The sequence below is a fragment of the Fringilla coelebs genome (genome assembly GCF_963513975.1).
Source record: "Fringilla coelebs genome assembly, chromosome: 7".
Classification (NCBI taxonomy): Eukaryota; Metazoa; Chordata; class Aves; order Passeriformes; family Fringillidae; genus Fringilla; species Fringilla coelebs.
Window position 1 is genome coordinate 11,084,547 of NC_140035.1, and position 12,655 is coordinate 11,097,201.

The 12,655-nt window shown below is 37.9% G+C and overlaps 1 protein-coding gene across 1 annotated transcript in view; it reads right to left on the reverse strand.

Moving 5' to 3' along the window:
- Nucleotides 1–663: 663 nt before the first annotated feature.
- The window catches only part of SLC49A4 (solute carrier family 49 member 4), a 64,516-nt gene continuing 52,524 nt past the window's right edge, over nt 664–12,655 (reverse strand). The window contains exons 8-9 of the mRNA XM_084208950.1: nt 4,538–4,720; nt 664–1,400 (exon numbers count right to left, since the gene is read on the reverse strand). Coding sequence (XP_084065076.1) covers nt 1,285–1,400; nt 4,538–4,720 — 299 coding nt within the window. The 3' untranslated portion in view covers nt 664–1,284. The remainder of the gene's footprint in view (nt 1,401–4,537; nt 4,721–12,655) is intronic.

Consider the following 12,655-nt stretch of genomic DNA (forward strand, 5'->3'; position numbering starts at 1 on the left):
CACACACACATACAGAAATATTTTAAATGATGCTGAACTGAAAACTAAGAATATAATTAACAAATCATTAGCAGGTTTAAAAATTGAGTTAAAAAACTATTCAAAGTGTCTTTAATATTTTCAAGTAAGGGCCAGAACGACCACAGATTAGTACTGATAAAAAGAGCTGGCATTAATTTCCCATATCATGCCAGAACTCGTGAGTTACTCATTGTCAAACTCATTGTCATTTCGCCATCAATGCACCTCCTCGACTAGAAAGGTTTTTTTAGGAAACAGTGATTTCTCCAGACTTGGGTTACAAGCAATATTGTTTAGGCACCCTCAGTCATAAACTAATCCTAAAACCACACACACCTCAGAGTATCAGGAGAGAACTAGCAGGATTCAGACATCCACACCCACAGTATTCAGTGGCACAAACCGTAAAAAAGGCAGTACTGGAGATGGAGGATGGAAAGGTGACACAGTGGTGGCCTTTAGAACAGCAACATTTACCTAGAGTGACACTCCAGTACACCACAGATGCTCCATATTCAGGAGATACAGAGCCATGGTGGCATTTCAGAGATGACCGTGGGTGCGGGTTGGGATTCAGTGGCAGCTAAAGCTATTGTTTACTTGTGCTCCAGGGTGGTAACATATACCTCTAATAACACTGCAAAGATTATTTGGGGTATTTAGTATGGCTAAAAACCCTGGTACCAGTGTCTTATATCAGAACCCACTTTATTAGAATGTAAATGTAGTGTACAAGCACCAAATCATTTTAGCTTAAATGTTTAATGAATATTCAATATATAAATGACTAGTGATTTTAAAGAGATCTTGAAAAGATTTTTTGTTTTCTTTTGTTATTTTTTTTCCTTTTGTTAAGATTATTCCCTATTTTCATTCTGATAGAAGACTCAGAAGATTACTGGTACCCTGGTGTGTATAACCGTGAGTCAGCACACAGGCACACACACACACAACATACACCTCACTGCTACATCAACAGCCTCTTCAACAGAGAGCCCCAGCCCTGCACAGGGACCTGGACAGCAGAGAGATTCTCTTTGTGCATTTTGGTGTCACCACCACCACTCCAGTTCCACATTTACGGCAAATCAAGATGGTCTTGAAGGTAAGAATGACCCATCCCTCATCCTCTCTAAATAAAGCCAAAGTTAAGTCTTGAAATTTCTTTTGTTTTTCTGCTGTTCAGCTGTGCAAATCCAGGCAGATGTGCAGACTGCAAAGCCGACTTCCAGTCTCTTCCAAGCCCTCACCAGTGCGGGGTGATCACACGGAGACGACGACGTCGAGATAGAGTCTGTCGTAGGACTCGCGGAAGCACAGGATGAGGAGCAGGCTGAGCAGACACGACCCTGGCAGGCACCAGTTGAACCAGGAAAACTCTGTAAAGCACAACAGAGACCCAACCTCAGTTATCAAACATGTTCTGCGTTTAAAGCGACCAAAACTTGGACTGGTGGCAGGTTTGAATGAAATCACTGTGTTCTGACAAAATCCTGACAGCTCCCGGTTGATCAATCCATGGTTAACTTGGTCTGTGAGCCTTCTCCATGGACACCTTAAGTTATTTATATTTATAACCAATTCCTCCAGCTAATGTAAATCCTCCTTATTCAACCTGCCAATGAGGAGAATGGGGGGAAAAAAATAAAATCTATCATTGCTAATGGAGAATACACCATTTCCAAAGAGTCTGCTCATTAGTCCCTTGATTTCCATGGACTGAGAACTAAAATTAAAAGCATAGGAAGAAACTGGGTTTGATTTTGAATCAAACCTGCTACATTGTATAAGGAGGGAAAACCAGTTCCTCAGAAGAAACTTGTGCATAATGGGATCAATTCAATTTAAAAGTCATTGCAAAACACAGGTCCTTGGAAGCCTCTTCTCAGCTGTTTGATGTAATGTACTGCTCTTAAAAGTCTGTGTTCTGTTCTCAAGAAACCCTATCATCTGATATTTGACTAATAATTAGCAGTTTGATTCACATTTTTTTCAAACAAGTACAACAAATTCTTTTTTTCTACATCTGTCAATTTACTAAAGAAACATTCATTTAACTGGATAGTGTTTTACTCATTTTTTTCACATTTTCCATTATTATTATTATTACTATTTTTTTTTCTTCTTATTTAATTTTACAGAATTTAAACTCTCCCTCCAGGAGAGTTAATCAAATCTGAGTTAATCAAAATCAAGGCTTCATCACTGCTACTTTCTTAAATCTGCAATTTATATTGCTGAAAGAAAAAGCATGATTTATTTTAAACAAGGCAAAGGACAACAGTCAGAAAGCCTGAAAAACAACCTTCCAAAACCAGTAACTTTCAACAACATTCTCCCTGATCCACCAAAAACCTTTATGGATTTGTTTAGGCAATATTATTATTAAAACCATGGCAAAAATTTCCTAGGCTTGGAGAAGACTTATGCGATGCCAGAAGTCAACAGGCAAATGCTTTGCTTATTATTTTCCTTACAACATTCCTCCTTAATTGGATTAAACAGATTTTAACTCAAATATCCTAAAAGATGAAATTAAACTTGGAAATACTTCATGTCTTTTTTGATCTAGAATTTGTTCCAGCACTGGCGATGCAGGGAATGCATCAGTCGTGTGAAAGGTTATTTTCCTTTTGTTTTTCCCTTGGAAATCCCTGCAGAAAAGGCAAAGGAAACCTCATCCAGAGGCTGCAGCTTTGGGGCACAGCACTAGCAGCAAGGCTGAGCTTTAGAGAGATTTACATCCCAACTCTGCCAGCTGAACCAAAATCTTCAGTGCACTGGAAAGTTTCCAGGGTTTGGGTCCTTCACAGCATTTGCAATATCAGGAGAAAATGAGAAATTGAAATGAAAACTACTGAAAGATTATTTGGCTAAAAGGAAAGACCAAGGGAACAAAATGAATTTGTCTGAGTTCTGGTTTATCTGTAAGCTTCTTAAATGCCATTACAGGATGTATTTGAATCAAATGAAAGCAAATGATTAAGATCATTATCTACCTTCTAACGGATTTTTTTAATCAGAGGAGCCAATAGCACCCCTAGCACTGATCCTCCCCACACACTCTCTCATACTTTCTATCAAAGAATGGATTTCCTAAGCACAAATTACTTTATTTTCTTTCCTTTTGAAGAAATAGGGAAAATATTTTAAGTGTATAGGTATACCAATTTCAGGTTTATCCTAACCTGCATTTACTGGTATCTCGCAGGGAAAGAAATATGAGAGATAAAAAATGGTCCCAAATACTCTATTTATGGGGGAATGAGTCCACTCTATTGTAATTTTTTCATCAGAAGTGAGACACCATATCCCCATCCTCATTTATTATGTAATGCCAAACACTGAAAAAATTCTCTGAACATTCTGTGTCATCTTTCCAGTTCAGGTACAGATGTCAGAAACAACAGAATGTGTGAACAGAGTTCACACCAATTAATATCAAAAGTATACTTTAAAATGTAAAGACTAGCTCTCACACCACCCAAGGCTAGTCCAGATGGCATTCAGTATTTACAATGATACAGTTCAGCATCAGTATTAAAAAATTAAATAATTTCTCTCTGTGCTTGCAGACCACAATTTGGAACAAGGTTGTCATCCTGCTTGCAATTTCCTGGAAGAAAGACAAGCCATGCTGAAAATTTGCCCCAGGTTGAAACCTTGATAATTTATAGCAGAATTCAATCTGAAATTTGTCACTCTCCTCTTAGTTATAAAATACAACATCTTAAGAAGTAACAATACATACAAGCTCACATTTTCTAATGGTTTACAAATATTACACTGTGAAGCAAATGTTTACCATAATGACAAAATACAAAGAAAAAATCAGTGTCTTTGAAAACCATTAATAAAGACTTCCCTTTGAAAGCAAGCTGGGTTCTTATTTTACAGCTTAGAGTAATAATATGTATTACAGTCTACTAAACAGCAAGTTTTAAGTTATGATTATGAGTCAGGAGGAAGCAAATAATACTTGAGAGACGAGAAAGTCTGAATGAATTGACAAAAACCTGAAGCGAAATCCTGTTGAGCTGGAATAGGCTGCAGGATTTCCCAAAGGAATGTCTGTTCTGTCTTTGGGCAGTGGGACCTCTGACCCACTGAACAGAGCTGGCTTTAAATGGGGCATTTCTGCTCTGCCCCTCCTGGGCAATACAGCTCTAGCCAAGAGCATGAGGTGGGGTGAGCTTTACTGTGGTTCTCACCACCCACAGGTACAAACATTATTAATGGTCACATTACCCAGGCCTTTATAAAATTTGATGACAGTGTGTACCTTGGTGGTTTCTGGCTACAGCAGATTCAAGTAGAATTATCCTGCATCTAAGAAATTTCATTTTGATAAGCATGTCTATAGAAAAGAATGATTAAAATTCTCCTTCCTTGCTGCCCTTGCTTGGATTCAAACATTTGGTTATTAACAGAAATTGTATGTGCAAATCCTTCCTTTTACTGACAAAGGTATGCCCTCAAGGAGTATTAAATTTTTCAAGTGGCTTATATTTCTTACCTGTATGGTAAAATGTGAGGAAAAACAAAAGCACTCCCATGAACACATTACTCAAAAAGGTGACAACTCCACAGCTTATTCCTTCTGGAACGGGGTAGACTGTCTCCACAAAGAGCTCAAAGAATATTGGTACGCTGCTGTTGAGGAATATGCCCAGCAAAATGCAGGATGTGTACAGTGTAGCTACAACAGAAACAAAACCAGTTATTAATTTCATGCTGGTGTTTTCCCCTCCCATTCAGAGCTGCCAAGAATACTAATATTTAAATAAGCAAAAAATGCATAATCTTATTTTTATCCTCTGTGCATCAAAAAGAACATCACATCCCACTAGCTTCAGGAAGAATGCATGCATTGATTTGTGGGGAAAAAAATCAGAAATACTGATTGATTGATTTATTTATCTATTCATTTAAACAGAGTGCATGAAGACACATTCAGTGATCTGGACTTCACTTGTAAGTAAAACAAACAACAAAATTATGAATGCAAAGCATCACCTACAGTTTAATTTACCTCTGAAACAAACAGAAAATATTGTCCTACACACAATTAGGACAGGGAGCAATTAATGCACCAAATTGGAAACGGACATGGATTAACCTTTTGACTTAGCTCTAAAGGTCAAAACTAATTTTGCTTCCATTTTACAAATAAATGCTAATGATCTACCAGCTATCAAGACATTAGTATTCAGCACAGCCTGAGCTGCAACATGTTGAATCCCTTCTGGCTTCAAAAGGAAATGAAGGGCACCCAGCTCCTGACAGGAACGGGACAGATTTGATAATGCAGATTATTTGCTACTGTACAACAAATTGTTTTTCTTGGACAAACCAACAGAAAAATGTGACGTCTCTTCAGCAACCTCAACTATTTTGTTCTACAATTTCTGCCAAATACTTCACAGTACTTAATACAGAAGCTTAATATGCTTATATTATCATTTAATAAACTTATTATAGCTATTTCTGGACTTAAAAAAAACCCAAAAAAACCAAACCACAAAACTTCACAAAAATTTAGTATCTATTTAGAAATTCAAGTAATTTTTTTCTTAGCGCTGTCTTGGACAGAGAAGATTTCCTGACTTGCAACCTCAATAACCTGAGGTTACTGACCGAGTAAAAAGAAGAAGGAAATTATCAGAAGGCTTTAAATAACCAGAAAACTCTGGAATAATTTCTGAGGCTCCCACCAAAATACTAAGAAAACCTAAAGAAAAATATTTCAAACACAAAAGTGTTATTAAGTCAGAGGTGAATTATTTATAGTGTCTTTTCGCTGCAGTGAAAAGATTCTATGGTACAAAACCCTTGGAATTTTTTCATATAAATATATATATGTGTACATATTTCAGTTTAATTTACACTCTTTTGTCTAAGAAAGGGGAAAACAGAAACAGTTCTACTTCATCTTTTGTTAAGCACTGCTCAAGCTTTCAACTGAGAAACTGCTGGGAAGCAGGAAATGTTCAGCTTAAAAAAAATTTAAAAACAGCTTTTTAAAATATAAAAAATCATGGAAAAGAAATAAAGGGATTAAGAAGCAGAAAGGGCTATTTATTACATCCTCTGTTTTATGTGGTTTGCTTCCAAGGCACAAGAACATTTCTTTTTCAACAGAGGACTTGTCAAGACAGGAAAAAGGAGGGAGAGGTGACCCCACTTCTTTGAATATACCACAGTACTCTGAGCTGAGTTTGTTTGTTAAGAAAAACAAACAAACACATGCAAAACCAAACAAAATCAACTCCATGGTAGCTTTTCCTATTCTTGAATTCTCCTGTCATTAACTGCAGAATAAATCAAAGAAATTGATGCAAGATACATCCAGGAGTCGTCAGAGAAAAGAAAAAACCCAATACAGTATTAGGATGTTCTTCCTAATGCACTCCTCTAGCTAACACTGGAGACCTGATTCCCTAGTTATAAGATCCATAGATTTTTGCTGCAAATCCTCACCAGTATTAAAGTTTCATGAGCCACTCTTTGAACTCCCATTTACCTCAAACACTGCTGCATATTGCTCTAAATCTCTTTAACTGCTGTCAGGTGTAGCCAGAATATCCAATCACACTCAGTGGTTGGAAATTTTTGCATTGGCTTGAGAGACCAACACATAAATGAAACAGAAGAATCTCTTAAGACAAATGAACATTTGCCCCTTATTACTACACTCAGTTGAAGATGTCTATAGATAGACTTGTAACTTCTAGAGAACATTTTCAGAACCTCTCCCAAAGAAGAGAAGGTGGCACCCAGCTGTAATCCTGTATCAGAAACTCAAACAGTGGAAAGTTGAGAAGCTGCTGAAAGCCACAAGAGCACCACTGAAAGTGGAGCAGTGAACAGACTGTCAGAAGCAACACCTCTGCAAGAAGGCTGAAACATCTTCCAGAAGGAGCCACAGCCAGGAAAAGGGAACTCATACCTCTGAACAGAGACAATGTCTAGACATATAATTTCCAGAAACATCGTCACTGAGATGAAAGCAAAAATTAGCAGCCATTTAAAGACTTCAAATTTTGTTTAATATAGTAGATGCCAAGGTTTCCATAAAATGAGAAGAAGCCTTCAAACTAGATTTGCTAGTTTAAAATATGCCAGTTGAATTACATCATTGCTCACCACTCACTGCAAGGTATTAAGATGATCAGACCACAAATGAACAAGGGAAGTAACTCTGTACCTTAGAAACAACACCCTCAAATTTCTTGTCAGGACTCTCACAGGAACACACCCACTGGCACACATCTCACACTTCCACACCGAGAGCAGCAAAGCAGCTTTGGCATCACCCTTTGGCTGCCCCAAAGTATTGCCTGCCTTGTGTGTGCACACCAAGAACTGCCAGCTGACAGCACCTCAGCTGAGATCACAGCTAGTGCTGAGAAAACGAGGTCTGTGGAGAAGTACAGGTACACACACCTTTGGAATTAATAAGCAGAAATGTCACAGCAAAAGGACACACAGAATACAGTGTCTTAGTAGGTGCCAATTTAAGTTCTAACATCTAATGGAAATGATAGCTTTCAACTGGGAAACCACAAAAGGAAGCTCTGAAAATGAGGAAGGTGTGCACATCTGAAAGCCTTCTTTAAATGGTACGTACTGTTGTGAAGGGAAACTGCTTTTTATCTCATGCATCTGTAAATCAGTCAGGGTTATCCTGAGTGCTATAGAAAGCTTATTCCAGTAATTTAGCAACTGAGTCACAAATCCAACTGGTCCTTGACAGCAACTCAGAGATAAGATACACACAGTTCTAGAAAAGTAAGTCCCAGAAACAAGTAAAATCAGAGTTCAGAAGTGTTTTTTGTTTTTTATTTCACACACTAAAGAGTGTATGTCATATTCCAGCTCGTGGGTGACAGGACAGCAGGGAGATACCACCTATTAACAGGGACCATTTGCTTTCCATCACAGAGACCTTGTGCTGAATGAACACAAACAATTACCATGATTTTATACTGCAGAGGAACAGCTGCTCAAGTTACAGCAAATGTTCTTTCAATTAAGACAATCTTAATGACAGTCCTTGGAAATGAATATAAGGATCTGAAAGCACTGACAAAAGAAAAAAAAAAAAAGATGATTCACCAAGAAGCTAACATTATGTCCTAAAGAATAACAAGTAACTCGGATAGGCATACACTGGAGAAGTGTATCATGCTACTACTATTAAAAAAAATCACTTTTTGTTACGAAAAGGAATCAATTAATTGCTATGAAGTTATGTGCAAAGTTGTGTATCCAAGACAATGGCAGCTATGGACATCAACAATTGAATTGGTCTAGGTTTCTTAAAACATGATAATAATCAAAATAGTTTAAAAGATGTTTGTGTGCATTAAACAGCTATTTCTCAGGTTGACCACTGCAGAAAGATCAGCAAAGGCAAAAACCCATCCACAGCACAGCTGTTTCAGAGAACTGGCAGGAGCTGCTGCAGCAGGAGGCTCAAGCCATGTTTCATCATGTCATGCTCATGCTTGAGGTATGAGGTAACCCTTGCTATTCCCTCAGCACTCTTTCTGCTGGTCAGGAAGGAAGCGAGGAATAAAATGTGCCTTGATAATAGCACTAGAGATGTTACCAGTTAGATGACTTGGGACTGATGGTGATACAGTGGCTTAGCAGAAAGAGGAGAAAAAGGGCAAGAAGGAAGGTTCCTGACTGGCTTATCTCCTACAGGCCTTGAGCTACTGGATGGCAAATACATGCCCACATCCCAGAAAAACACTTTCTCTTCTCCCAGCCACAAACTGTGGCAAAAGCTATCTACCAATTAAAATAAAAAAGGGGGGAAAGTCAGGAATTCAAACAGGGAAGTGATTTAAATGACAGCTTTCACTTGGTGTCCTCAGATGAGCTTGCAATGTAGCAGGAGACTCAACTATCTCTGACATACAAACAACTTTCCAGAATTTTCTAGGATGTTCTGCAACATGTTTAGCAATTTACTCTTAAATTATACCATCTCTAAATGTATAAATACAGAGGCTGATCCAAACCCAAATGAAATTGATAGAAGGACCTCAACTGATGTGACTAGTTCATATCAACCATTGGAACGTGTATCTTGGCTGATTTTTAACAAAGAATATGAAGTATTACCATTTCTTAAAAAAAACAGCTTTCAGATAAATTTACATGGGAAATGCTGTATCAAGTGCAAGCAAGTGGTACAGTATCTCCTTCCTAAGTCCTATCCCAGAATCTCTTGAACTCTGTGCATTTTGGAACAGTTCTCTTTTGAGACACACTCAGCCAAAACTTACACAAATTTTATAAACAGGAGAGTAAATACAATGGAATATATTCTCTTGGAAGCAGCACTCGATTTAAAGCAAAACCTATGGAGATCTAGGGCACTTTGTCAGTGCCCATTATAACTGTATTCCAAACATCAAAGCAAAAGGATAATGCCTCATGTGGATGCAGGCTTTGTTGACTTCAGTGCTTCAGTATCCCCATGACCAATTCGAACAATTTAAGTTAGTTCCTGCCAAAATCTAAAGTCCATTAAAGTAGAATGAAACTTCCCTATAATCTAACTCTTGCTACTGGCCATGGTAAGAAAAGTCATGAAGAAATAACCCTTAATTTTTCCATGAGAAATGTGACTCCCTTAAGGTAAGACAGTAAATTTTACTGTAATTCACTTATGGGAATGAAAAAACACAGTAGAAGAAAGATGTCTCTGTAGTGCACATTTATAACATCAATATGTTTCATTGCCTGAATTTCCTTTCCAGCACGCCCTGATCAAATTGCTCATGATACAGGTTTGAAAGTAACCAAAAATCTGATCAAATTTGATTTGTTCTACATTCTTCTCATGAGAAAAGCAAGTGGAACTTGCTTTGAAAGCAGAGCATTTGGTTTGGAGAACTAAGAAGTGAAAAAATTACTGGGTAAGCCCCAAGAAATGAAAGAGAAGAAGGCTTGAAATTACACAATATTTGCTTGCTATTGACGGATATTTAAAGTGCCCAGATTCATAGATACTCATCTCTGAAATGCTCCTCCCAAATTTCAAGCACTGTATACTATTAAACACTGTTTTTTAAAAGAAAATAACCCCCTAAATTAGTTCTTGTTTAAGCACTCTTCTATTTGTGAAGTTAAAGAAGCTGTCAGCAAAACAAAGGTCATTATTCCCATCTTATGAGTGAGAAAAGCACAGCAGGAGTTGGGGTAATGATTTGCCCAAAGCCCTAAGCAGGTTAATGTTTTCAGGCCACTGTTTTATTCTCTGGGTTCCCCTGCCTTACATTTACCAAGCACATCTTAGAAATTAAACCGAAATAATAAACCTATCAGTATTATATTATTAACACCTCTCTTTTTCTGTGCTTTGTAGATGAGGACAGAGAGACAGATGTGTTTACAATGTTCAATCTGTTGAACCTGAAAATACAAGTGTGGGCTGCTTAACCTAAATACAGTCATCAGCTTATGGAGTTGCCACTGTATTCAGTGTCTGCCATGCAGCACTAGAAAAGATTTTGTAAAGCAAACTTCTGCTGAATGTGCTCATAAATATTAGAATATTCTTGATATGCTACACTGAAAACATTCAATCTGAGCTGCAAGCAACTAGTGTTGCATATCAATTTTTGGAAAATGCTAGTATTTGTATCCAGAGATCCTACCAGCAATACAAAGTGGCAAGATACTGAAACTGGCAATACAATGCCTTACGCAATTATTTTGGGTCGAAGTATCCCATTGTACATAAATTCACATAATGAAGTTCAGTACAAAGCAAACTAACAATGAACTTGGCAAAGACAAACAGATCAGCAGCTGCACTGTGAATTCAATGGAGAAAACTATTTTAATGCTCTATGTGTACATAAAATTGTCTTTGAAACTGAAATGCAAATAATATACATTAAAATTAAAATTTCTTAAAATAAAATTCAGGCTTGCTTAAAATATAAACCAATTCCAGAATCAAGGTTTTTGGAGAGCTGTGATTAGCTGATGAGAGGTGTTTTAGACAGATGATATAGTAGCTGGCACTGTGTCATTATTGCCTTGCTTTCTTTTTTCCCCACACGGGCTGTTACGGTTCATATATACAACTATGACTACACTTTTTATAAAGTCTTTTGGAGTTACATTAAGAAGTCAGCAAATGACACAAAACTTGTCTTCCTCCATGGGAGGAGGAAAAATGGAGTGCATTATGCAAATACGAAGCAATGCAGGCATTACTCAACACAAACAATCCTAAACAGTATAATTTAAAACCACAAATGCAGTCATTGATTTTTAATAACTGCATTAAAGGTCTCCATTCTAAGTAATTACATTTTGTAGGAAATACCTTTAAATGATGTTGTGCCTATTTAAAAGGAATTAGGAGAATATTATACAAACAAGGTGAGGAAAATATATTTTGCTGTGACCATTTTTTCAAATACTTACCCTCCCCCAGTATTTAAACCAGACATTACTAAAACTGCCACAAAGAACACCAATTAAAAGAGGGTTTTGGTTTGCTTGTATTTTAAAAACAAATATTTTGAGATTGTTTTTTTTTTTAGGGTGAATAATTGGCCAAACTCTCTTATCTTTTTTATGCTTCCATAAAAACACATCCACCTACTGCTTGCTCTGAGCCCAGGTGGGAGACAAGCAAGAGGGTTTTCAGAAGAGGGAGATGAGCTTATGTCACCCAATATTCATATGCTAAAGGAAAAGACTGGGTTTGCACCTGTGGAAACCACTGTCAGGGTCTGCCTATGGATGCAAACTTTATTCATGGATCAAGCAGCTGTTAGCTGAGATACAGCAGCCAGTGATGATGACACCTAACCAGCCTTCATCTCTGTGGTGAAGCCTGCCTCAACACCTGGGCCATTACAAAAGCTCCCACAAGGTGTCTTGTCTCCTCCCTGAAGTGACTGCTTTGTCCTGTGGAAGAGCTGCCTTTTAACTGTACCAGCAATCCTTAGATCATGTGGCTATTTCAGCAGTTCCCAGGTACTGCTGAAGATGCCAACACCTGTGGCTCTGTAGGGCAAAGCCTGACTTGTTCAAGGGACCAACACTGGAGGCAGGCCAAGAGAGGAGGGGGAAGTCCCTCCCAAAACAGGAGCTACATGGTTGGAAGGGAAAACCTCTTTGGGAGATCAAATGTACACCCCTACAAATTTTCATGCCAGTTTTGAGCCCTGCTTGCTCTGCCTCAGCATTTGAAGAAGGCTGAAATTGTGGACCGAGATCCATCACTGGCTCTGTAGCACTGCCATGCCCGACACTTGTGCTCTTTGCCAAGTGGAAGTGAAGGAGCCTATGAACCTTCTGGCAACATCAAAACCTGCCTTGAATAACACAACCCCTGCTTTACAGCAGGTGTCCTGTGCTGCCTGCAAAGTGGCTCTGGAATAAAAAGCATTTTATGGACCTTTTCTGGAAAAAAAGAAAAAAAGCAAAGAAAAGAAAGAGTTAAAAAGAGAACATCAGATGAAAAAAAAACCTCAACCAAAAAAATTTTTAAAAGATGAATGAGGGGAAAAGCCCCACAATGATGTCTGCTTTTGTTTTGCACATCTTCAAGCTCTACAAAACACACAGAGAATAACTACACAGAGAATAACTA